This window comes from Alexandromys fortis, unplaced genomic scaffold (assembly GCF_014885135.2).
Source record: "Alexandromys fortis isolate MF-2015 unplaced genomic scaffold, M_Fortis_MF-2015_v1.1 scaffold_45, whole genome shotgun sequence".
Taxonomy (NCBI): domain Eukaryota; kingdom Metazoa; phylum Chordata; class Mammalia; order Rodentia; family Cricetidae; genus Alexandromys; species Alexandromys fortis.
The window spans coordinates 5,192,090-5,218,992 of record NW_026067926.1 but is presented as its reverse complement, the minus strand read 5'-3'; the positions used below and the strand labels follow the sequence as shown (position 1 = coordinate 5,218,992).

General features: G+C 42.6%; 1 protein-coding gene across 2 annotated transcripts in view; it reads left to right on the top strand.

Annotated features, from left to right (window-relative positions):
- Positions 1-25,535, top strand: part of LOC126502371 (phospholipid-transporting ATPase ABCA3-like) — a 91,353-nt gene extending 65,818 nt beyond the window's left edge. Inside the window, exons 20-31 of one of the 2 annotated variants that reach the window (XM_050143317.1) lie at positions 217-469; positions 609-813; positions 3,808-4,030; positions 5,419-5,580; positions 11,507-11,682; positions 14,664-14,789; positions 14,997-15,191; positions 17,557-17,744; positions 18,386-18,556; positions 18,902-19,092; positions 24,886-24,959; positions 25,351-25,535. In XM_050143317.1, coding sequence (XP_049999274.1) covers positions 217-469; positions 609-813; positions 3,808-4,030; positions 5,419-5,580; positions 11,507-11,682; positions 14,664-14,789; positions 14,997-15,191; positions 17,557-17,744; positions 18,386-18,556; positions 18,902-19,092; positions 24,886-24,959; positions 25,351-25,491 — 2,105 coding nt within the window. In that variant the 3' untranslated portion in view covers positions 25,492-25,535. Of the gene's footprint in view, positions 1-216; positions 470-608; positions 814-3,807; positions 4,031-5,418; positions 5,581-11,506; positions 11,683-14,663; positions 14,790-14,996; positions 15,192-17,556; positions 17,745-18,385; positions 18,557-18,901; positions 19,093-21,744; positions 24,691-24,885; positions 24,960-25,350 lie in introns of those variants that run through there. The other variant, XM_050143316.1, reaches the window with a different exon arrangement.
- Positions 25,536-26,903: the final 1,368 nt, after the last annotated feature.

Here is a 26,903-nt window from a genome sequence, read left to right as displayed (position 1 = left end):
TGGGAGGCAGAGGCAGGTAGATCCCTGAGTTCAAGGCCAGCCTGGTCTACAGAGAGAGTTTCTGGGCAGCCTGGGCTACTCAGAGGAACCCTGTCTCAAAAGACAAAAAGCAAAATCAAAACAAAACAAAAAATGCACCCCCACAAAAAAATAACCATGTAGTCAGTGATATTTATTGCAGTTGATCTCATGACCACTATTATCTCCTCCTTCCAGGTGATGTCCAGGACTACTTGCTGAAAAATAAAAAATGCATTTATTCATGCATCATTGCATTCTCCCTCACCGTTACCAGAGACAAGAAGGAGTTTACCTTCTGGTTCAACAACGAGGCATACCATTCACCGTCACTATCCTTGTCGGTTTTAGACAATATTATATTTATGTCTCTCTCTGGTTCAGATGCCACCATTACTGTCTCCAACAAGCCTCAGCCTCAACGTGTCACTGAGAACAAATATAAAGAGACGTATGTATGTTTTTTTAGTCTGGGATTTGTTAAATTGATCCTTTTCTTCCTGTCTCACCGTGTTTGTAATGAAGTGCTATTGTTAGCAATCAATATTATCATCATACCATTGTGTGTCCTTTATGTATTCTTTTTGTAGGTCTACTTTGATTCTTCGGCTAGTCTTTAACTTGTTGTTTGGGATGAGTATTTTCACCAGTGGCTTTTGCCTTATGACAGTGACTGAGCGAGTTAGTAAAGCAAAGCACATCCAGTTTGTGAGTGGGGTCTACACCTTTAATTTTTGGCTCTCAGCTCTGCTATGGGATCTCATCGTCCATTTTGTTGCCTGTGCTCTACTGCTGGTGAGTGTTTCATGTTCTGTCTTGAGGGTCACCTCTCATATGCTGTAGACATCGTCTACTTGTCTGACATTTACTAAAATGTAAATGTCTTCAGAAAAGGATAAAGTGGTTTGACTAATCAATCAAGTCAGAGAATCTGTTGGGGAATATTTCTCAGAGCAAAAAAAAATCTTTTTATATTTCTTTTAATGAAAACATTCTCAGCTGAAACAGTTAACTTCTGACATAGTTGAGCACCAACATGTTCTGCCTTCAAAGCTGTTTTCTGTGGAAGAATGTGTCCCAGCAGACTGCTGGTTCCCGAGCAAACACTACAGACCTTGTCCTTTTCCCAGTGCTTCTCATTTGCTGGATTATACAAGAGATATTTGGACTCAGCTCTTGAAGGTTTCCTTTAGAAACTTTTAAATTATGTCATGTACCATTCAAATTGTCTGTGTGTGTGTGTGTATACGCGCGCTCACATATGTGTAAAACTTTTGCTTTGAAGACTATAGGTAATAGAATAGAAGTTGAATATAAGTCTTCCAGAAGCAAGACCAGGAGAAGAATTTTGGTCTGCTTGCATTTGTTACTTTCTCTTGCTTTTCCCCATCTGGTGCCCTCTCCACAGCCACAGTTATATGGCTAAAGGGAAAGTGAGCTTCCATACTCAACGTTAAAGAGAACCCATCCATTTCTCTGTATAGCAAAAGGATATTAAAATCATAATGGCTCTGTGATAATTTCATTTTGCTGTATGACTCCATAAAGAATTAAAACATAAGAGAAGTTGTCGGTGTTGGTCCATTTTTGTAGCTATTTCTGAAACACATAACAAGATACCACTCACTGTAGCAATCCCGTTGATGCCCACTTCTCTATGTAACCATTCTTATTAACTGGAGAGCTATGTCAAATACATGTGTTCTAAGCTTATGGGAAAATTGATATGTTGAGCACGTTGAGGTAGGTATATGTGTCCATTTTTACATTTTCTCTTAGTTTTGGACCAATTGATCTTCTGGTATTCCTTCCGATTCTTTATGGAGTCATTCAGCAAAACGAAATTACCACAGAGCCATCATGGTTTTAATGTCCTTCAGAGTCTTAAGCCATTCCTCTGGCTCTGGCAGCTGATAGCACAGGGTCGTCTCCCTCATCCAGTCAGAAACTGCTGAGAGGAGCTGTGCCATAGCCACACTCTGATCCCTGGTCTTGGCAAGGGCTGCCCTCTCCTCCTTCCCCACCAAGTACCTTGAGGAACTTCCCTCAGATTCTCGTTTTTCCACTCATTCCTCATAATGTTGACTCCATAAAACATTTTTAAGGATTGAAATCTCAGATTATTTCCTCCACACTTCAGTTTACTGGGAAGTAACTGAAAAGTTGTTTAAACAATCTGCCCTCTGCATAGAAATTAAGATGATGAAAAGCTAGCAAAACCCCACACCCTAAAGTAGAAAATATGGTCTTAATAACTCTGAAATTTGAGGATCCCCCCCCAAAAAAACCTGTAAGGAATTAAAAAACAAATTGCACATGTGGAATCTGTAATTACAACTTTTGTAAAAGGAAAACTCCAAGATGAATTGTTTGATTTAAAAAATCTATTTAATGCCTAAGGCACCAAGGCTATCAATTATAAACCAACATCTCCAAGAGACTGATTAAAATAACTCTAAATTCATTTGTGAAGCAAGTTTACCATCGACTTATAAAACCTTATAATGATAAGAAAATTTAAGCTAGCATAATTAACATAACCAACACAAGAACATCATTATTTATAGTGAATGGTGCAATCCTTTAGTATTACAAGGTAGATCCTTTAGTGTTAACCTTAACAAAAGGAAGCCAATAAAAAGAAGGAAAGAAATAAAGGAAGATTTCTACAAAGTGAACTGATTTGTAAAAACAGAGATATTGAGAGTGAGTTTCCTTGGAATTGGGAGTAACGAAAAAAAAATGCAACTTGATCCCCTCGGAGGAGAATGGGATGAAGGCATTCTCTGTCAAGACAAAGCAGGAAGGCAAGAGCTGTGGCCATGCTCAGTGGTGAGGAAGTCACTCACCAACAGAACGATTTAGTTGGTGGAAGTCAGTTCCATCAAAGGGACCTTTTTTCCCTTCACTAAGATTTCAGGCTTTTAGGTTAGGTATTAAGTGCTGTAGTCAGAATCTGAACTGCCCCACGAAGACTCATAGTTTGAGAATTTGTTCACTTCCTGGTAAGGCTATCTGGGGTCTACGGAACCTTTAGGAGGTGGAGTCTAGTTATTAGAAGTAGGCCATTAGGGGCATTTTTTTCTTTTATTTATTAATTTTTTAAAATTTATTTTACATACCAACCACAGTTTCCCCTCCCTCCTCTCCTGTTTTGCCCCCCACTTCCCATCTACCATCCACTCTTCCTTGGTCTCTTTTCAGAAAGGGACAGGCCTCCCATGAGAGCCAACAAAGCACTGCATATCAAGTTGGAGGCAGGATCAAACTTCTCCCCCTCCCCCTGCATCAAGGCTGTGGGAGGCATCCCAGCATGGGGAATAGCTTCCCAAAAGCCTTGTCATGCACCAGGGACAGGTTCTGATCCCGCTATTAAGGGTCCCACAAACAGACAAAGCTACACAACTGTCACCCACATACAGAGAGGGCTTAGGATGGTCCCATGCAGGCTTTCTAGCTGTTGGTCCAGAGTTTTTGAGCTCCCCAGAGCTAGGTAAGCTGTCTCTGTGGGTTTCCCCATCACCACCTTGACCCCCTGGTTTGTACAATCTCTCCTCCCTCTCTTCAGCTAGACTCCTGGAACAAGGCCCAGTGCTTGACTGTGGATACTAAACAGGGGCAAGTTTTTAACATTATCAGCTCAGCCCTTACTTCCAGCAGCTTCTTGCCTCCTTGTCAGCCAAAAAGTTGAGGAGCCTCTCCCTAAAGTACCTGCCAGTTGTTATCGCCATGAAACTCGGCAATGTAGACAGAAGCTAACACACATCATTTGCTTTGTGTCCATCTCAGCTGGTGTTCCTAATCACTGATGTGGACATACTGTTGGAGAAATACCATTTCCTGGACACGATGCTCATCCTCATGCTCTTTGGATGGTCCGCCATCCCCTTCATCTACCTGCTGAGCTTCTGGTACAATACTAGCACCGGTGCCTATATCAAGATCTTCATCTTCAACCACTGTTTAGGGTTTATGAGTATAATTGTGGATGCTGTGGTAAACATCATGCCAGGTAAGGGATTCACAAACTTCCTTTCTTTCAGGAGCTTCTTGTAAGTAAAGAAGAATGACATTCAGGAAAAGCAGCACTCCACAGTTCTTTTGTTCTGGGTTTCTCAGGAAAATAAATTAGTTAATAAGCCTTATTAAGTGCCTTTAATATCATAACACGAGATTGAGTGAAACAAAAGGCCACATTGAGCCGCTAATATCATAAATTAATCACCTTTTTAAGGCTTTGTTTTCTTGGCCTTCCTCTTTGATTGTGACACTCAAGAATTGACAGGATGATGATCACAAATAGGGACACTGGAGACTGAAGGCTGCTGCCGCCCCTTCTCCAAAGCACAGCATAAATATCCATGTGTTGAGTTACTTAGCAATATGTGCTGGAAAAACCAGGAGAAAGAAGCCTCTAACAACCCCTGCCATCAAGTCGTGTCCTCTCACCAGATCTTTGGTTATTTGAGACTGCTTTAATATTTATGGTGTAACTTTTCAAGGGATGCTACTAAAAGCAGATAAAGAAATTTGTTCTTTAATTTGTAGAAGTTATTCTTCAGTCTCATTCTCCAAATTAGTCACATGACTATCAATTATCCTCTGTAGTATTTCTTATTTCTGCTATAACAAATTACCACTAATGTACAATTTATATTGCTTTAACTAAGTGCCCTTAAATAAACACAACTACATATTACCTGTCCCATAAACCTGCCTGACATTTGGAAATCAGGAAGTGAGTCAAGAGTGACTGATTTGAAATGGATTCTATTATTTGATAGATCATCATTGCTGTTTATAACTTCATTTTTATAAGTTTGCTAAACAGATTTAGAGAAAAGAACTATTTACATAACTGAAAAAGCAGGAAGAATATATGGAAGAGCCTCAGCTTTAAATTTGTTCCTTTAAAGATGCATTTTTTTTCAACTGATCAATCACTTCTTACCCATTCTTTACTGTTGAATGTTAAACTAAATTTCCTTTAATTAAGTAATACTTGAGACAGGGCATAGAGTTTTAGGGAAGACTGGCCTAGAACTCTCACTGTGTAGCTCAAGCTGTTCTCAAACTCCTGATCTTCCTGCCTCGGCTTCTGAGTTCTAGGACTGCAAGTACATACCACCATGCCTGATATAACCTTTCTTCTTCATGGATCACACAGGAAAGGAGGTGCAGGAAGTAGCACCCAATGCTCTTCTGCTCTCTCAGATAGCAGATCATATACACATCAGCTTTTCTTAAAGGATTTTCCCAAGCTGTAATCATTGATATAAGTTGTGTTCTAGAACATCAAGCATTCCTCAAGACTAGAATTCCTTGAGAATAATACTATGCCTTGTCATTTTCTCAGTTTAATTTTGTCAAAGCATGCTAATGTTATCTTTTAAATCATAGACATCAGCACCAGTACTAAGGACTTCATACTTAACTTGCTGCTGTTGTTACCCCTCTATAACCTTGGGGTGAGCATCTACAAATACTATAACATCCAAGAGATGAAGAAACTATGTACTTCTTCAGAATATGTTAGTGCCACTAAATTTTGCCGTGAAATTCGTAAGTATTTGAGGCTTTCTGTGGTTCATGAGAGTCAAGAACTATCACTTACATGTGAATAATTTTAGTATCACTGGGTGTCTGTGCAGCAGATCAAGTTATGCATTGCCATCTACTGTTTGAGAGAATGTCATGCACTATGTCACAAACATAGCTTAGCTAAGATTCAAAATGTGTACACATTTCCTCTCGTGAGAAGGGTCTCCCCAGAGAGGAGGTAGTTACATTCTTCATTGAATTTACATTTCTGCCAGGCTGCTCCCCTACATACTAGCGTTTGAAGGGGAGGTGCCAACCAGTGTTAGATTATGTCTTGTCTAACATGGGGCTGGGCACATGAGGCATGTGTAAAGGTTTGTGAATGCTTAGTTAAAGGGTGGAAAGAGTTGCTTTGGTAGTGAGAGGAAGAACACAAGCTCAGTGAAGAGGCAGGGGTGAGCATTCCAACTTGAGAGATGTCTCATGAGGAGGCCACGCACCTAAAGTACACTGTGAAGCCCTTTCACAGTGCTGGCAAGTCACCTGGAAAGTACAAGCCAGGCTCTAGATGGCACAGTAAATATGAGTTTGTGCGACAGGAGAAGATAGAAGCAGTTGTACCCCAAATTCCAAGGATGGAGCCAGAGGGGAAGCGAGAGAGGTGTGGGAGTCTGGAAAGTCTGGAGAAAGATACAGCAGGTAACTTTATCAGCCTTGTTTCTAGAATCCAACAAATAGTTTAGGAATAAGTGTGAATGGACGCACTCTAGGTGTGTAGCCAAGAAGTCAGATCATTCATCAATTCGTAAGAGTTAGGAAACTTCAAGTCAAATTTGAGAGCAACAAGCCAAAAAGTTAAGTCCATAGTGCTGGCTAGAGGTTTAGTGCTCTTTTTTGAACAAGAAGTCTGGGGATCAGAAGAGACACATAGGAGCTGAAAAACTCTAGCCAGCAGCTACACCAAGTTCACGCAGGCTAATCCAACAGCAGTAGAATGCATGTTTTTCATGTGTGTGCATAGAATGCTCACCAAAACAGACTACAGAACAGTTCTCCTTTGTGCGTGTGCACATGTGTGGGTGCCTATTTTATATTACTTAATGTCCCTCAGTTCCATCCAGGTTGTCACAAGTGCCAAGAGTTCATCCTTTTCTATGGACGAGTAGTCCCCTGCTTGTCTGTTATAGGAACCATGTTTTCCCTGGTCTGGTCTTCAGGTGGCAGACATTGTACTTTTTGTTCCTTGGCCGTTGTTGATAGTGTTGCCGTAAACACAGAAGCACAGATGTCTCTTTGATTCCATTTCCCTTGTATATAAACACACTACTGTTGCTACTGAGTAACGGTAATTTCACATCTAATGTTTTGAGAAACCTTTGTATATTTTTCATTTTCTGTGCTAATTCACATCCAACCAGTAGTGGCCTTTCCTCTGCCCCCACATCCTCATGGCCCTTGTCACCGTCACCCTTCGATCATAAGGTCCTGATTTCCTTGCTTATCTTCTCCCTCCTTCTGCTCTTCAACTGGACCTTGGGAATTCAGTCCGTTGCTCTGATGAGGGTCTCTGTCTCTATCTCCATCTATCACCAGACAAAGATTCTGTGGTGATATTCGAGACAATCATCAGTGTGATAGTGGGGCAAGGCCAGTTCAGGCACCCTCTCCTCTGCTGCCCAAGGACCTAGCTGGGGACATCACCGTGGACACCTGGGATCCCCTTTAGAGCCAAGTCTTTTGCCAACCCTAAAATGGCTCCCTTAATGTAGATATCTTCTTCCCTGCTCCTATATCTGTCCTTCCTCCATCTCCAACCTCCCACTCCCGCAAGCTCTCCCCAGTCTTTCCCTTCTCCCTTCTCTCTCCCCCTCTCACCTTCTGTCTCCCTATTTCTAAAGAAGAGTTTGCCTGGCATAGTATTATCAGTTGGCATGTTTTCGTTCTGTTTGTTGGTTTGTCTTGTTTTCCCTTCAGTATTTCAAACGTACCATCCCATGTGCTCTTTGTTGGCCTGTGTCTAGTGAGAAGTATGCTGGTTTTTCTGTTAAGACTTTTTATATGTACTGTATATTTTTTAATATTTTATTTTTAATCATGTGTACATGCATGAGTGCAGGTGCCTGTGGAGGCCAGAAGATGGCACCAGATCCCATGGAGCTGGAATAACAAGTGTTTGTGAACTACTCAATGTGGGTAAACAAAACTAAATTCTGGTCCTCTGGAAGAGCAGTCAGGGCTCTTTACCACTGAGCCATCTCTCCAGCCTGGTGATATAGTTATTTCTTGCTACTTATACTTTTTATTTATTTATTTTCCTTTATTTTAAATACTGACCATAGTTTTCCTTCCCTCCTCTCCTCCATTTCTCGCGGCCTAGTCCATTCCTCCTCTGTCTCTATTCAGACTTCCATAGGAGTCAACAAAGCATGGCACATCAAGTTGAGACAGGAACAAGTAAGTTCTTCATCCTAAATCAAGGCTGAGCTAGGCAACCTAGCAAAGGAAATAGGCTCCCAAAAGCTAACTCAAGCACCAGGGACAAGTCATGATCTCACTGCTAGGAACCCCACAAGCAGACCAAGATACACAACTGTCACACACACACACACACACACACACACACACACACACACACACAGGCAGAGGGCCTAGACTGCTCCCATGAAGGCTCCCTAGCAGTTGGTCCAGAGTCTTTGAGCTCCCAGTAGCTGAGGTCAGATGTCTCTGTGGGTTCCCCCATCATGACCTTAGCACCCTGGCTTGTACAATCCATTCCCTCTCTTTGACAGGATCCCCCTCCTCCATGCTTGCATGTAGATCTCTGCATCCACCTCCATCAGTTACCAGATGAAGGCTCTCTGATGACAATTAGGGCAGTAACCAGTCTGATTACAGGGGAAGGCCAATTCAGGCACCCTCTCCACTATTGCTAGGAGTCTCAGCTGGAGTCATCCTTTGGATTCCTGGGAGTTTCTCTGGCACCAGGTTTCTCCCTAACCCCAAAATGTACCCTCCAAATCAAGTTATCTCTTTCACTACTCTCTTCCTCCACCCAACCTCCAACCCGCACAACCAAGTCTCTCATCGCTCATCTTTCCTCTCACCCTCATGAGATCTCTTCTGTTTCCCTTTCTCAGGGAAATCCATGATCTCTCCTTGGGCCCTCTTTGTTACCTAGCCTCTCCGGGGCTGTGGATTGTAGCATGGTTATCCTTTACTTTACAGCTAATATCCACTTATAGTGAGGACATTCCATGTTGTTTATACTTTTTTTCTGTCTTTGAGATCTGATAGTTTGACCATCAGGCTTTTGGTGAACACCTGGCTTGGGTTTCATTAGCAATCCCATGCTTCCAGAGGTTGAGTCATTGACGCTTTTCTGGGACATGGGAATTTCCACACAAGTGCTTTAACTATGGTTCTGAGTCCCTCTCTCCCTTCTTACCTTCTTTAAATTTTATTGAAGGTAGGTTTGATCTCTTGATGATGAGCCAGAAAAATCCTCTAGATAGCCATCCTTCGTTTTTTTTTTATTAGCTTTCAAATTTGTTCCTTTGACTGGCAGTCTTTGAATGTTCTGTCTTTGAGCTCGCTGATTCTTTCTTTAGTTTGATAAAGCTTGCTGTTAAAATCTGTTGAGTTACAGATGGTTGTGAGCTTCCATGTGGGTGCTGGGAACTGAACCTGGGTCTTCTGCAAGAGCAGAAAGTACTCTTAACTGCTGAGCCATCTCTCTCATATCAAACCTCATCTGCAAGTCCATTATTGAAGGTGTCAGTTTGGGGTCTTGTGATCCTTGTGGAAATGGTTGTAAACTCTTGTGTACGTTTGTTGAGGCTACCACCTTTTGTTAGATTTAATGTTTTCTTTGACCGATAAATCTGTCTTCTCAGTTGTACCTTTAGCACTTGAGATTCCGTCTCCAGTCTCTTATGTTCTGCTACTTATGCTTGCGTTTGTGGTTCCTGATCATTTCCTCATAATTTTGATTTCTATCATTCCCTCAGTTTGTGTTTCCTTTATTGTCTCTATTCCGGTTTTCAAGTCTTGAATCATTTCTTTCATCTGTGATTGCTTTTTCTTGATTTTCTTTAAGGGATTTGTTGATTTCTTCCCAGTTTTTTGTTTGTCTTTTCCTCCATTTCTTTGAGGGAATTTTTCACTTCCTCTTTAAGGGCCTCAAACATTCTCCTAAAGTTATTTTTTAGGTCATTTTCTTCTGCTTCATCTATATGTGAGTGTTCAAGTCTTGCTGTTGTAGGGCCACTAGTTTTTATTGGTGTCGTGTTGCTCTTTGTGGTGTTGAGTGTGTTCTTACCTTGTTTACCCATCTTTTCCTCTGATTGGTGTAGTTGGGGCTGTGTCTCTGGTGATCAATATTCCAGTTGCCAGTGGATCCAAGACTCAGATAGTTGCTCCTCATGGTGCAGTCAGGGCCATGGTTCCAGTCACCCTGGAGGTCACTCAGTGTTCACAAAGGTTGCTCAGTGCTCTGGGTATTTGCTCTGCAGTTCCTGGGCTCATTTGGACCTGCTTCTATCGAGATTGCTTGCTTGGGGCTTCTCCTGCTGAGGTTGATGCCTTGGGCCTGCTCAGGCAGAGGTCACTGTATCAGGCCTGCTCCAGTGGAGGTAATTGGCTTGGCACTGCTCTGGTGGAGGTCGCTGATTCGCACCCAGTGCTGCAGAGGTCTCTGGCTCGGGCCTGTTCCTGCTGATGTTCCTGGCTGGGGCCTGCTCCCTCTGAGGTCCCTAACTTGCACCTGGTCCCGCAGAGGTCTCTGGCTTGGGCCTGCTCCCTCAGTGGGTTGCTCCCTTGTGCCTGCTTCTGTAGAGGTCACTGCCTTGGGCCTGCTCCAGCTGAAGTCACAGGCTCTGGTGGAGGTCACTGGCTCAGGCCCCTCCCACATATGTCCCTGGCTTGGGCCTGGTCCCACAGGGATCTCTGGCCTGGGCCTGCTCCCTTGGTGGGTTGCTCCCTTGTACCTGCTCCTGTGGAGGTTGCTCCCTCAGGCCTGCTCTGGCTGAAGGCGCTGGCTCAGGGCTGCTCTTGAGGCACCACCTTTTAAAGAACTAGTAAGCTCTCTCTTAGAATGACAGGCTTTCACTATTTTGGTGGGGCCAGCCAGCAATGTCCTTCAGCTAGTAAGCCTTTCCTTCGGGTTCTTAAAGGTCTCTTGGTTGCTGGCTGTGCTCTGAATTTAAGTGTACCCTTGGTTTGGTCCCTGATCTAGAAAGGTCACTAGATATAGAATATAGCTAGCATAAAATGCCATGGATCTGGCGGGACCAAGGGACTTTTTTTTTTTCTCATAGTGTAGCAGATTCCTCTGGGGTGGTGTTTAAGGCACATGGCAGGAGACGGAATGATGATATACCTGAAAGCTAGTTCTCTTTAAATCAATCCAGGTAAGCTCTGCCCACTTCTGGGAGTAGAGAGAGCAGCTAAGCTGAAGAACTGTGTTAGCTGGCATATACCACTATTGACCGGTGCATTTCTCATTCAATAAAATGGTTCTATGGACTCTGTTTTACCTGCTTACTTTCTTTTTATTTGACTTTATGTGTGGCCCAACGTTCAGTCTTCTGATAGGGTTCCCAAGAGGGTCTTTAGAACAATATGGAAACGGGTATCTGCTCCCCACCTTCTCCTTGCCTGGGGGTGTTTCTTCTGTGTGCTGGTACGCTGTCTTCTGGAATGGGAACTGAGATACATTCCATAGCCTTACATTTCTCTCAGTCTCTCAGTATGGATTTTTATTCAGGCCCACAGAACACAGAGATGTCTCATCCTTATTTTTATGTTTTGTGGGTTACTGCAAAACATTTCTGCTAATAGCTGACAGCGGATCTGCTCATGAGGGGGAGTGAAGGCAGGGATCTCAACTCAAGCACCTAGGTGACATCTCATTCTGCTAACATTCTTGTGTTGGTCTTCTCGCCATCAGTTGATATTTCTGTATACAGTATGAGCCAAAGCTCAATTGGAAGACATGTGATTGCCATGGCTGCCACAGGAGCGGCTTACCTCTTCCTCATTTTCCTTCTGGAGCTTACCTCATGGAATTTACAAGCATTTGTATATCGCTGTGTTTTCTTTGGAATTTATAAGATATTTAGTAAGGTAAGTAACAGAATGTAGACCTTAAGGTACTCATTTTTAAACATACTTTTATTGAAAAACGGTTTTTTCCATACCACATATTCTGATCATTATTCCCCCAGATCCTCCCCACCCACCCAACTCTATGCCCTTTCTTTCTTTCTTTCTTTCTTTCTTTCTTTCTTTCTTTCTTTCTTTCTTTCTTTCTTTCTTTCTTTCTTTCTCTCTCTCTTTAGAAAACAACAGCCAAACAAACTAACCAGAATAGAACAAAAAAAGAAGAAACACAAACACACACACACACAACCCATAAAATCACAAAATCGGAACCTATATCATACAAACAGAAGGCCATAAGACAGAATATACCTGAACAAAGCAAAAACTGAGACCAAAAAAATCTACAAAATACCTGCCTGTGAGTTCATTTTGTGTTAGTTGTCTCCTGCTGGGCACGGGGGCCTGTCCTTACGTGTGGTTTATATACCCAGTGAGACTCCATTAGAAAAAGCTAAGTTTTCCTTTGTAAGTGGGCGTCAGTTGGAGATAGCTTCTTGATTAGGGATGGAGCTCATGTCCACGTCCCCCTCTTGGTGCTTGCATGCTGTCTCGCATGTGCAGCAGGCCCTGTGCATGCTGCCACAGTCGCTGGGAGTTCATCTGTGTGTCCATCCTGTTGTGTCTAGAAGGCTTAATTTCTTTGGTGTCATCTATTCCCTTTACCTCTTACAGTTTTTCTGCCTCCTCTTCCACATAGCTCCCTGTCTTAGTGTTCTATTGCTGTGAAGAGATGCTATGACCACAGAAGCTCTTACATAGGAAAACATTTCATTGGGGTGGCTGGCTTACAGTTGAAAGGTTCAGTCCACTATCATCATGATGGGAGGCATGGCACATGCAGGCAAGAGGTAGCTGAGAGTCCTTTATCTTGAAGGTAACAGGAAGTGGCCTAGACACGGGGCAGTGTCTTGAGCATATATGAGACCTCAAAGCCTGCCTCCACCAAGTATATCCACACCTACTCCAACAAGGCTACAGCGCCTAATAATGCCACTCCCTATGAGCTTATGAGCTAATGGGGGCCAGTTACATTAAAATTACCACAAGGTCCATTTTTATTCAAACCATCATATTCCCTGAGCCCTTAAGGGAGGGGTTTGATGCAAACATACTATTTAGGACTGAGTGTTTCAAAAATCTCTCAGTTTGCACACTGTCCTGATGTGGGTTAGAGTTAACTCTTAAAATGAAAAGTGCATTCATACACGTTTCATTCCATTACTGGGTTGATTGGCTTTACCATCATTATGACCAGAACACCTGATGGAACAACTGGAGGAAAGATTTGTTTGCTCATGGCTTCAGAGGCTCCACTCCTGGTTGCTTGTCCCCATGTGCTTGGGCAGAGCGTCATAGCTGCAGGAGAGTATGGCTGAGGATCTTGATTTGAACCCTAGGGTGAAGAAGCACAGGATGAAACAAAAAAGGGGGGCCAAGTCCAAGGACCTACTTCCTTCAGCTCGGTTCTCCTTCTTGGTTTCCAAATCATGCCACATCCTGGGAACTAAACCACTGGAAAACATTTCATACTCAAATCATAGCAGTGGATCAAGAAAATCAATGTATGTTGACTGACATCTACATGAATCAGAAGTCTACATAAAATGTCAGTTTTGTGATTTTGTTGTAATGCACTGATTATTATTGGAATTTTTCCTTTGAATAATTTGTATGTTAGCTGCACATTTCCTCCCCCATCAGCCCATTTGTCCCAATTTGACTCTGGCTTTTGTAAAAGTTCCCAAGTTGCCAATCCATAGAACACACATTCGAGCGTAAGGCCATGTGATAGGTATTCTCATCCACAGCATGCCTCAGACGTATGCACAGGCCTTGTTACACTATAAATTGCTGGTCTACACCATGCCTCCTGTGTTTCTGATGCAGTAAATTTAGGGTATACTTTGAAAATTTGCTTATGTAACATGTCCCCCACTGGTTCTTTTACTGCTTATAGAAATGAATATTGGAATTAAGTGAGGCGTAGAAGGCAGGAGTTTCCAGGCTGTGTCTTATAGTTTGGGAAGACACAATAACACAGACTCAGCCTTGAGGACACCATTAGAGGCAGCTTGGTGTCCAAAGCTGATGGGAGTTTCCTATTCAGAATGAAGGAAGAAATAGCCTCAGGACTAGGGAATCAGGCCAAATCAGCAATAGCTGGCCAGCACCAGAAGTATTGTTCCTTAGAAGTAAAACCTGATGCGCAATTCCAAGGTTGTAATACATTTCCGATCTATCCCTTAAGTACCTACTGCTGCTCAGTGTAACAATGCATGCTGCACAGAACTCAGCTTCCGTAGGCCTCGCAGGAGAGGGGAGAGGAGGAGTTCATGGATAGTCCAGAGAAAGGGCCCAGGATGGGCACCACAGCAGAGACCAGACAGATAGCAGGCACGGGAATGAGGGTTTGATTTTAAAAAGTATAAAATACTGAAACTGTATCCTGTAGGAACCAAACTAAGATCTGGGTGAATGCGTAATACTTAAGGGGGTAAATTCAAGACATGGGGTGGGGGCAGATCAAGCAGTGAAGCAGTGGCTGTTGAAAGAGCTGCAGATGGATTCCTCAGGTCAAGACCCGGGTACAGAGTCAGGGAAATCCTCACAGACGCCAGGAGAAGGACTCATTTGCTTACAATTTATTTTTGTATATTTGACGTTTATTAGAAATTTGTGGTTTATCCCCCACTTACTCTTTTTTATTATATTTTACTTGATTACCCTTGCTAGGGCCTTGTCAATATCTCTAAACCACCAAATTTTGTTTTTTTTTTTAATTTTACCTTTCCTTCCTTTCTTTCTTTTTTCTTTTTGACATATTTTATCCATTTCACTGATCTCCATTCTGAAATAATCCTCGTTTAACCTTCATGAATTCATCCAGTCTAGAGCAGATGCTCAAGCAGTATCTACCATCCACTCTTGTCTTCACAATACAGGCTAGACTGTCCCGAGAGTTATCTGCGGAATCTGAAGATGAAGATGTACAAAATGAAAGGGAAGCTATCCTGCAGCATCCTCAAGAGTCCCTGAACTCTACTGTGCTCATTAAGGAGCTTGTAAAGGTAATGTCTTTCCAGGGCCAGCGCATGGCTCCATTCCCCAAGATGAGCACCAAGGAATCCCTGTGGGCCTTTCGGATCTATGCCTGTTCTCCAAGAAGGGTTCTTATGAACAGTCTGAAGTACTGTGGTCTGTAAAGGTTTGAAACTGTGTGTCTGACCCATCCGAATACATAATTCCGTGTATTTTGTATTTTCTTTGTTTTTAAGATATATTTTAAAGTGCCACCCATTCTGGCTGTGAGAAATATCTCTGTCACCATCCAAAAGGAGGAGTGTTTTGGATTGCTTGGACTAAATGGAGCTGGAAAAACTACTACCTTTCAAATTCTGACTGGAGAAGAGGTTGCTACGTCTGGGGATGTGTTCATTGACGGCTACAGCATCACAGAAAATATCCGAAAGGTATGCTAGTGTACAGTCTGAAGGTGAGAAGCATGGTGCCTTTGGGGTGCAGACGGGAGGCAAATGGCAGGAGCCCCCAGAGAGGACTGGTGACAGGTATTGAGATGATTCAATGCATTCCATCGGATGCTTCTAGAAAGAGAAGGAAAATGTAAGGGGACACATGGAGGTATGAAGGGCAGAGTCGTCTGAGTGAAATGCAACCTCCCAGCAGCCCCTCTAGCACACCACACGATGTGCTTGGTGTGTGGAGACATCCATTAGACTCAGAGTCTCCAGCCTAGAAGAAACTTGACAAAACTCTGAACGAGATGTGCATGGTGGTACATGCTTTTAATGCTAGCACTCAGGAAGCAGAAGCATGTGGATCTCTAGAATCCTAGGCAAGCCTTGTCTACACAGTAAGATCTGTCTTACTGGGAACCAGCTGACACCCCAAATTAAGGCCCTGAGAAAGTGAAATATGAATCACTACTTAATCTGGCACAAAACTCCAGGGCAGGGCCGAAGAGATGGCTGTGGTTCAGGTGCTTGTCGTGCAAACCTAACATTCTGAGTTCGGATACCCAGAGCCCGGTAACAGCCAGATACAGCAGGATGCTCCTATGCAGTCCCAGCATTCCTATGACAAGAAGGCAGAGATGGGAGAATGGCAGCTAGCTGAGTGTATACAGTGGTGAATATCAAGATAGCCAGCCTCAAATAAAGTAAAAGTTGTCCACTGACCTTTGTGCGAATTCCCATACTCGTATGCATGCAAGCACATAGACAGAATAGACATCCAGACCCAGACATAACAACTTCAGAGTAGGAACTCTGGGGGAACCAATATTGGGGCAGGAGAACTGCACCTTTAATGGTGAATTGCTGGTAGCTTGGGCAGAGCAAATCTTAACACATATAGAACTTCAACAGGAAGCTGGTCATTTGGCTGGCACTTCTATACTTCTGTGAATTTTATCTCCTTGGGTTCAATCAGGTTCTTAGTGTGACTGGCAGAGAAAAATCCCTTGGACAGCCTGCAGGAGGAAGGCGACAGGAACCAATACACAGAATGTTCTGTCCTTAAGAAGTTTGCACATAGGTGGAGTTATTTAACCAGGGTCTGAAAGACCAGGACGAAGGAAATGATCAACTCCAACAAGCTCCAGCCATTAGTCCCACCTAAAGGAAGAGGAAAAATCAAGAAGCACCTAATAGACCATGCTGATTGATGAAGCTACTACTTCAAGCATTATTTTGAATGTAATTGGAGAGAATAGACACCCTTGCCTTGTCCCTGATTTTAGGATTTGTTAAATTTTTTTTGTGTTTCTAAGAATGCACCCTTAATAGGATAATTGAAATAATCCATGCTTATCTTAGATATACGACCTAGCTCTCAAATTACAAAATAACTCACTACAAAACAACTCAGCTGAGGTTATTTCCTGCCTCCCTTTCATTATTATGCAGCTGTACTTGACATTTATTGAAAAATTCATGTGAACCAAGAAACTTGTAAAGTATGTTGTTGTATTGGATACCATACCTGTTGAAGCAGGTATAGAAATAGCTACACCTGCAGAGGCGTCTTCTCATTCATAATGCTTCGTCAGCTGTAGTTAACCTATGTTAACCTCAGTCTCTATAGTCATCTTTCTAAGTCCCTCCCTAGTACTTCCTATGTCTCTCTATATGTCCTGGATCCTCCAAAACCTCTATGGCTAATTCTGGTCAGCTAGTAGCTATCTCTGCCCTCTGATTAAAGGTTTGTTTTCTTGTCAGTCTCAGGAGTATCAGAGTGGGATCAAAATATCCCACAACACTCCTCTCATCCATTTATCATCGCACAGAAGAATTCGGGGTCTTCTTAAACCTAGCCTAGACATTGCTAATTATCCTCCCACTTCCACCGCAGGCTTCAGTCTCGATAACCTGGTGTTCCTTGGGACAGAATAATAAAGGTGTGTTAATGAACCATGTTCCAAATTTCAAAAGTATTTATTTACTTGTTGAGCATAGACTTCACACTACTGATTAACCTTACCAAGACTATAGGTTAAGAAATGGTAGTCCGGCCTCCTCCAGGCAAATATCCTTGTATTGCTCTAACTCTAATGTCAGCTTATAACAGTTATCCTGGGCACATGCACCTTCATGCATGAAGTTCTTCATGCCTTAGAGTTCTAATACATGCAGTCACCCCGGCCATGGTGATGCTGTGACCACTGGAAGATACAAAGTTCTTTGCTAGAAGGGCATCAATTTGTTCCCAGGCCACAGGTCAGAAAACTTTGAGGGGTTTTTTTAGTGGTATTCATACTCACTGTGTGATGCTCAGTGAGGTAGTTGTCTTATCTCTATCAATGTTCTCTTATTTTAGGTAAGGTCAAAAATTGGCTATTGTCCACAGTTTGATGCTTTGCTGGATTTCATGACCCCTCGGGAGATCTTGACAATGTATGCCAGGGTGTGGGGGCTTCCAGAGAACAGTATTAGACCCTATGTGGACAACTTGTTGGAAATGCTGTACCTGCAACCACAAGCCGAGAAGTTTATTTACACCTTGAGGTGAGATCACGTGCTGCTGTTTCCGTTGTGGCCGTATTCTGACATCTCCCATGTTTGGGATCTGACAGCTGTGGGATGGATTGCCGCCTGTCTAAACAAGCTCCGTAACAGGCAGGCAAGGGCTGGAGTACTCAGGTGTTCTTCTGCAATGGAGCAGACCCTAGGAGCATCACACCTTTTTCTTTTTTTTTTTAATGATAAATTCTCAGGCCTGGTCCAATTTGAATTCTAGTCAGTGAACTAGACAAATGAGTGTTTCTCTTTCTGCCTTGCTGTGGCTCTTTGTCTCCTCATAAAGGACAAAGATGAGGTTCTCTGTATTGCTCTGGCTGACTGCCATGTAGCTCATATGTTAGAAAATCCCAAGGAACTACAAGAATAAGAATCTGAATTTAACTGATAATATAGCTAAAAATAAATGGAATAAGCAAAAGTCATCATTCTGCATTGCAGATGAAAGCAAATTTCTGTGTACAGTTGGGTTTGGTCTCATGTCCCAGTACAGTCACGTGTAATCAGCGTTTTTTTTTTCCCCTGTAACTAAAGTCCGAGTACTAATTTGATATGTTACCTACTAAATTACTGTACTATAAAGCTATCTGTGCTTCCACTTCTCTTTCCCTCCCTTCCTCACTCTGAAGCGGAGGAAGCAAACGCAGGCTGAGCACCGCTGTCGCCATAATGGGGAAATCGTCCGTCGTCTTCCTAGATGAGCCGTCCACTGGCATGGACCCGTTAGCCCGGCGCAGGCTCTGGAACACAGTGATAAGGACGCGAGAGAGTGGCAAGGTCATCATCATAACCTCTCACAGGTGTGGCTCACAATGGGCGAGGGCAGAATTCTATGGCTATGAGGAGGAAATGCCCAGGGCCAGGAATAGTGTATAGAAAACTTGCCTGAGTATGTGAGCTTCTTAACATTTAATCCTAAGAAATGTTTGAATATGTAAGGGGAAGATATTTATGAGCTGTTCCATTTGAAGAGCTGGTCCTCTCCTGTTCTGAATTTTAAAATACCTCCATTCCCTATGGCCCTAATAACTGGCAAGCGAGAATTATCTCTTCAAGAGGCTCACAAAACATTGGGTATTTGGATGTCCTCTAACATTCAAATAACATAGTTCTGCCTTATGTCCTCTGGCATCTTGCTTTTCTAGTATGGAGGAGTGTGAAGCTCTCTGCACCAGGCTGGCCATCATGGTGCAGGGAAAGTTCGTGTGCCTGGGGAGCCCTCAGCACCTCAAGAACAAGTTTGGCAATGTTTACATCATGAATGTCAAGTTCAAAACGGACACTGGTGACGATGTAATAAAGGACTTTGAAGGATTTATTGCCCAGGTTTTCCCAGGTAAGTCCGGTCAGGTTAACTTTGCCGGGTAAGTCATGTCTGTTGTCTGACCATCTGTAACCATGGTTTCCTGTGAGGCTTTTATATGTCTGACACCTAATAATGAGTTCTTTGGAAGAGGTTTGTGCCTGTAGCTGTTTCTGTTTATGCAAATGTTCAAAAAATGGTAAGAATTTGTCAGTCTCGTGTGTGAACGAGAAATCATAGAATTTTTTAAAAATATTTATTTATTTATTATGTATACAATATTCTGTCTGTGTGTGTATGCCTGCAGGCCAGAAGAGGGCACCAGACCTCATTACAGATGGTTGTGAGCCACCATGTGGTTGCTGGGAATTGAACTCAGGTCCTCTGGAAGAGCACGCAATGCTCCTAACCGCTGAGCCATCTCTCCTGCCCGAAGTCATAGAATTTAAAGTTTGAAGGTTTGGGTTTTGTTTTTAAGCAATTCCAATTTTTTAAAATATGATCCATATCAGTCTACTCGGACTGACTCCCATATCACAATACCACAGAGTGGGTGGCTTAACCAGCATTTATTTTCTCACAGCTTTGGGGGTTGAAAGTCCAAGATCAAGTCTCCAACAGCCCTGGTGTCTTCTGAGACCTCTCTGGCTTACACTGCAGACAGCATCTTCCCACTTTATTCTCATAGGCTGTTTTCTGTATTTTTGCGTTTCCCTGGTGCCCTGGTGTCTAGTTTTGTTTTTTCTTTTTTCTTTTTTCCCCAAAGGATACCAGTCCCAGTGGATCAGCAATGTCACACTTAAAAAACCTTATTTAGTCTCAGTTACCTCCATAAAGACCCTATCTCCAAAGTCTCCTGGGGAGGTGGGACTTCAGTGCGTGCATTTTGAAAGAGATAAAAAATTCAGGCTATAACATAATCTGTGAAAAATATTAAGTATTTTTGTCTTGTATTAAGAATTCTAACTCTTGCCGGTGGTGGTGGTGCACGCCTTTCATCTTAGCACTTAGGAGGTGGAGGCAGGCCTCTGTGAGTTTGAGGCCAGCCTGGTCTACAAGAGTTAGATCCAGGACAGCTAAGGTTACTGCATAGAGAAACCCTGCTCAAAAAATAAACACAGACAAACAAACAAAAAATTGTAACTCTGATCATTTGCTGTCTCAGCCAGGATATGGTTTTGAAATGCAAATGAGTATGGTTTCTTTCAAGAATTTCTGTTCTGATGTTGGTTGCTCTTAAAAATCTGATAACTCAGTGGTGACAAGAAATTTTATAAATGTTATGACTCTAATAAAGTATTCATTTGATAAGAAAAATTTTTTAAAAAGTAATTCCGTTTGGTACGTTAAATCCAACAAGAACCGGTCTGCTAGCCACATGATACAGTGCAGACTGTAGATGCTACTTTTGCTTCCGTTTCTCACCTCACTCTCCCGAACTTAAAAGCACTCTCCCATCAAGGGTTCTCGCACCTGTGGGCTTTATCTTCATTTCCACTTTATTGGGCTGAGCAAAACAACAACAGAAGTCCCTCTAGGGTTAAGCTGAGGATTTGGAATTTTACAGTCTAAAGCCATGGGAAATAACACAGGAGAAGCTTTGATCACACAGTAAGTGAAGGCCAGCAGGGAGTAGGCGTGTGGGAGTAGGCGTGTGGTCCTGGGCCGTGGTGATAATGACATGGTATGGGAATGCAGGTGCGTATGTCCTGAGAGTTAAAGATCTGCTTATGTGCCCATTCGCAAACATTTTTGAATACTCAACAAAGTTTTATTTTCTGTGGTGCCTGTGGTCCAAGAAGTTGATTTGCTGTTAGCTCTTCTGTTTATTTGTGGCACTTGACAGAGGAACACCAAATACTAACCCCCACTAAGGATGTGGACACACATATCTTAAGGGAATGTGGGCTTGAGAAAGGCCTTAAGTGTAAGCCCTTCCCTATATGGTTCTTGAGTAAAGAATGAGTAAATATTAATCCTTAAAAATAAGAAATAAACCTTAGCCAGAGGGCAGTTGAGTAAGTATTTCTTGTGGGGTTACCACAAGAAAGCAGATGCTTTTAGCATATAAGTTTTATATAAACTCAAGGAAATTTAAATAACCATATATTTGTTTTATTAAAAAATGTCAGAAATAGGATGATTCTTGTCTTCAATATAGATTTTATCTCTGAAAAGCATTGTATGTAAAATTAATCTAGAATCTTATAAAATTGTAACAATATGTTTTAATGAAATAATAGGCTCAAAAATAAGGTATTTTCCCTCTTAGCCTCAAAGATAAAAAATTAATAACAGGAAAGAAAAATATAAAAGAAATAAAACAGAAAAATAAATCCTAGAAGCTAACGGCCATGCCTTTGCTGGGATCTGAGGTGATGCCTTGGGCTGTCTCTGGGGAGCGCATGCTGAGAGGGCCACATAAAGGCAGGGCCTTCAAAGTGGATAAAAGTCAGTCCTCCACAGCATCTTCTTCCAAGCAGACGAAAGCACAGCTCTGCTCTGGAGGAAAGTGCCCCTTAGCCAGGCTTGGATTAGAAGGAGACTCGGAAGAGCATGTGGCAGAGCTCCCTTGCTGCTGTCTGTTAATAGATCCTAGAAGACTCTCAGCTGTGAAGCTACAAGCATTTTTGCCCTACTCCACTTCCTACATTCCTAAACTACAAGGCAATTCATCTCCCACAGGCACAAGGAATTGGCAAGGTTGTGGTTGATCTCCGCAGAAAGCGCTGCCAGTGAAAAGCAGAAACCCTGGCATGATGGAAGCACAGTGCTATAAAACAGAAAGACATTACCTCACAACGGGCCACAAGTGGGATAGACACCATGATAGAAGAACAAAGAAACTGGCTGACGAAACAATAGAAGGATCTACAGGACAGCCAACAGCCTTGGAGAGGATTTTCTCAGCAAAGTTTCGTAAATACTTAACTAAAGAATAAACAACATGCAGTGTGCAAAGGAAATGGATATTGCAGAAGAGAACAACAGGGAAAAACAAACTAATGTATATATGGATCTGTGGGAAAGTGAAGTAAGGCAGGGACAGGCCAGGGAAGCCGGTCACAAAGGGAGTGAGGTCAGCAGAAGAGAAGCAGTACTGAAACTTGTCAGTCGTGTTCCTGAAGCCAAAGAAGACAGACCGAACATTAAAGTCAAGCACCAAGGCATATTCTAATGAAATCACTGCCCTTTAGTCTAGCTCACTCTGTAGACCAACAGTCAAGTAAGTCAGTGACAAGCAGAAGCAAAGCAGAATGAATAGCTCAAGCATGTGTGCACGTGTGTGTGTCTCACTGTATGTTCACATGTGTGTATGCATGAGGAATCCAGAAGAAAACCTCAGATATCCTTCCATTAGAGCCACCCATATTACCTGCACACAACACACATAGGTGTGTAGTGTATGTCTTTGTCATATGGGTATGTGCTCCTATACATGCAAGTGTATGTGTACATACATATGATTGTGGAGGACAGAGGTCGGTGTAGTCCTCAGGTCAGTGAGGTCCTCAGTTGCTCTCTGTCTTTTGAGGCAGTGCTTTTCACTCAGTATGAAGCTTCCCAATTTGACAAAACTGACTCTAGGAATAACCAGTCTCCGCCCTGCTAGCACTGGGGTGACAGCATAGGCTAGCACTCCCAGCTTTATGTGGGTGCTGGGGATATGAACTCAGGTCCCCATATGTGGGCAGCACTCACTTTCTTGACTGAGCCATCTCCCCAGACACGGTGTTGTGTTGTGTTATTGCCATGTCATAACCTCTTACTGGTCTAGACCTCACCAAGACCAAGTAGGCTAGGCTGGCTGGCCAGTGAGCCCCAGAGAGTCACCTGTCTTTACCTTTCCAACACAGGGAATTAGAAGTGAATGCCACCACACCTAGGCTTTTATGTGGGTTCTGGGATTCAAGCCTAGGTCCCCATGCTTATGCAGCAAGCACTTTACCAACTGAGCCATCCTCCAATCTGGTGCGGGAGAATTGTCTTTATTTTGTCAATCATGTTTTAAATAAATGCTGATTGGCCAGGCAGGAAGTATAAGCAGGTCAACCAGACAGGAAGTAGAGGCGGGGTGATGAGAACAGGAGTATTCTGGGAAGAAGGAAGCTCTTCCCCCATTCCAGCCCAGACCACCGAAGAAGCAGCATGTGAGCTGCCCTGATGAGAAAGGTACCGAGCCGTGTGGCTAACATATATAAGAACAATGGGTTAATAAAAGCTACAAGAGCTAATAAGAAGCCTGAGCTAATGGGCCAATCTTATTTTTATTACAATTATAAGTAATGCAGACTCTCTGTGTGATTTTCTTTGGGGCTTGCCAGCTGTGGGGTACTGGGCAGGACAGAAACCCTAACAAGCAGGCTCTCCATGTTACACAAATCTTTGACAATGTTTTAAAACAACAGCTGCCTTAGTCATTTGTTCAGTGTTTGCCTATCACAGAACACACATATTCAAGAAAGAGTCTCATTGTGAATGGTGGGGGCAGCATCTCTGCAGTTCTCTGTATCTTCAAATGTAAGCTGAAATTTGACTTAAAAAAATACTGAAAAGGGCAGTGACCCAGAAATTCCATGTCTAGAAACAGACTGTAAACATTTAAATCACCTGTGCTAAGGGTTAGATTTAAAAAAAAAAAGATAATCAGAACATTTTGATACAAGAAACAACTCTCAGCAGTCAAATGAAAGTAAAGTATAGGATATTAATATACTGACTGATGCAGAAAAGATAATGAGTTAACTATGACAATATGAAATGCCATGAGTAAACCTTTTAAACAGTGTTCAATGAAAGAAGGATTAGAAACTTTACCCAACTGGGCTTAAAATATAGATCGGGGGTAGATGACTTATCTACCAAGTATGAGGACTAAAAATGGGCAAAATCAAACCATTAAGATAAGAACAAAAGAAAATAACGTATAATGGGTTATTTTACTCAATTACACTGAAGGCACTGGAGACATTTCATTGGGGCAGAGGCTAGAAGGTGTCATGTGGGATCAGCTACTTTGTTATTATTTGACCTGAATGGGAGGCTTCCTGTGTGTTGATTTCAAATAATTAAGTTCTGTGTTTGAAACAGTATATAATAAAAAAATTTGTGTGGCAATGCATGCTTTAGGGCTGATATTAAAGAAAATCCCATATCATAATAACTACATATGAGTTACTTTCAATTTTTAAATCCAAGTCAATTTATTCTACAAATACACAATTCAGATATAAACAAGTATGTGTTCAAAATTCATACAGGATACTACTATTTTCCTTCTGATTGTACTAGTGAATTCTTACACACTTGTAAAGCAAACTAACAGACTTTGGTGGCCTGTATGCTGTCTGGGTATTTCCTTTTACGTGGCAGCAAGATTGTATAATCACAAGAATATTGAGGCAGTGTCATCCCTGCTCCCCTCCAAAGCCACCATAGGAAGATGCGTGACCAGGAGTGCATTGCCCCAGCTCACATTCTCAGCACTGGTTTAGCAGTAAAGACTCATGTTAATTTTAGGAGGACCAGTATCTAACATTAGACTTGTGAGTTGAACAATGTATGCTCAATAACTGCCTTGTATTCCACGACAATACGGTTTCCTCAGTAATAAATCTTCTGAAAACAGTAGCCATGCTGGCTCTAGTGGCTTGGATGAGAATGTCCCCCATAAGGCTCATGCTTTTGAACACTTGATCCTATCCACTTATGTCTAGACCCATTTAGTTTCTTCACTGTATATACTACTATGTAGATGTAACATTATTTTGGCAGTTTTAAATGAAATCGGTAAGATCACTCACCTGTCCTATTTTTCTGCCCTAGGCAGTAAGCTGAAGCAAGAGAATCAAGGGATCCTTAATTACTACATTCCCAGCAAGGACAACAGCTGGGGAAAGGTGATGCCTGAAACCATGCACTTGTATACACTAACATAGGCAAGGACTAACGATGGGGAGGCTGGGGTCCAGGCAGTGGAATCGTGCCTAGCATTGTGAGGCAGGAGCACATTTATGTTGCTTTTTAAATACCTTTAGAATTTAGTTGCCTTTTATTTCTGCCCCTAAATCCCATGATTAGTCTATGTCCATCGAGAGAACTGGACAGAGACCTGCCTGCTCTTGGTTTCTCAATTACCTATTCCTCCAGCTTTCCCCTCTCACCCTTTTGTCCTTCTGTCCTCTAGTGTGAGCCCAGGGGACATTGGGGAGCAGAAGGAGGGACTTCTCTGGGTCGGGGTCTGGAGGGAACTTGTCAATGGTGACTGCATGTCTTCTGTTGCTGCTGAAGGTGTTTGGCATACTGGAGAAAGCAAAAGAGCAATACAATTTAGAGGACTATTCCATCAGTCAGATCACCCTGGAGCAAGTCTTCCTGACCTTTGCCAACGTAGATAACCCAGAAAGTGATCATGCAAAAGCGGTGCCTTGAGATTCAGTTACAGTCAGCGATTAGGATGTCTTCATTCAACTCTACTTGGGTCTGGACAGGAGCGTGTGTGTGTGTGTGTGTGTGTGTGTGTGTGTGTGTGTGTGTGTGTAATTTTCTGTAAATATATTCACATAATAAAGATTTCCCTGTTGAACATTTATCCCCTTCGTTATAGACTTAGATGAGTCACTTGTGAATATATTATGTATGGATTTAAAGCTGTTGCTGAAATACCCCCTTTTCCCTTCTAGAAACAAGAAAGAGCAGCATTTACCAGGGTGGAGACAAGGTCTTGAGTATTCTGAGAACAGAAACATCCAAAAAGTACGGTGGAATAGATAGGGCAATGTGAAGAGCAGTCTCACTGTGTTCTAGCAGCTGGTGTGTATGGGAGGAGTGTATGTGTATAAGGCCTGAGACAAGTCATCTTTCCCAGGACATACACATATTCACGGAAGCACACAACTGATGCCAAAGATTAAAAGGCCAGTAGAGTAGTAATTTCCCAAAGTCAAATCAAGAGTCTTTTCACCAAGAACATTCAAAGTCCAAGAAGAGAAAGAAAACATTTTTTAATAGTGTGTTTTGAGCCGCATACACTTGTAATTCTATCATTAAGAAGGACAGGGTTTCCCAGGTCCTCAGCCTCTTATCTAAAGAATTAAAACCAAGGACTCACACAGATTCGCAAAAGTAGGAAGATAAACCATACGAATGCCCAATCACACATAGGCATAAATGTAATTAGTGGATTCTCTCTGGAAAAAAAAACAAACAAACAAACAAAAACTAACTAGCAACAAAATGGCATTGAGAAACCAATCTATGTCTTATTGCTTTAGAAACAGTACAGTTTTCTTTGGGTTTACTCCCCAACAGAAAACACGAGTGGGTCTTCCACTGTCCACACTCCATGACTGCATCATCGAATCGTCTCAGGATCAGAAGGTAGGTTTTGCTACTTCATTTTTGTCATTGAGATTGGCAGGTGCTCAAAGGTTTGACCAAGGTTTCAGGTGTGCCGGCCACTGTTCCCTTGAGAGAAGATGTCACGTTGTAATTTGCACAAAGTTTAAAGAGTTACTAACCCTGACTGGATATCGCCAATGACTGAAAACATCCAAGGATAGGTCCTGAGCTCTGGACCACAGCCGTCGCAGAGATTTTTCAAGCAGCAACACTCATGAGCTGCCTAAACTGTGAAAACAGCTCTTGGGTCTGGGTTGTTGGCAGGGGCAGGTTCCCGCGGAGAAGCAGACAGCTGTGGCTGGCTCTGATGATCTTGGACTGTGAGCGCGAGGCAACGTGGTTCACACTAATAAGGGCAGGTGCCAGGCCAGAGCCAAAAAGAAAAGGGGGGAGGGGAGGAGAGAGAGGGGGAGGGGGAGAGAGAGGGGGAGGGGGAGAGAGAG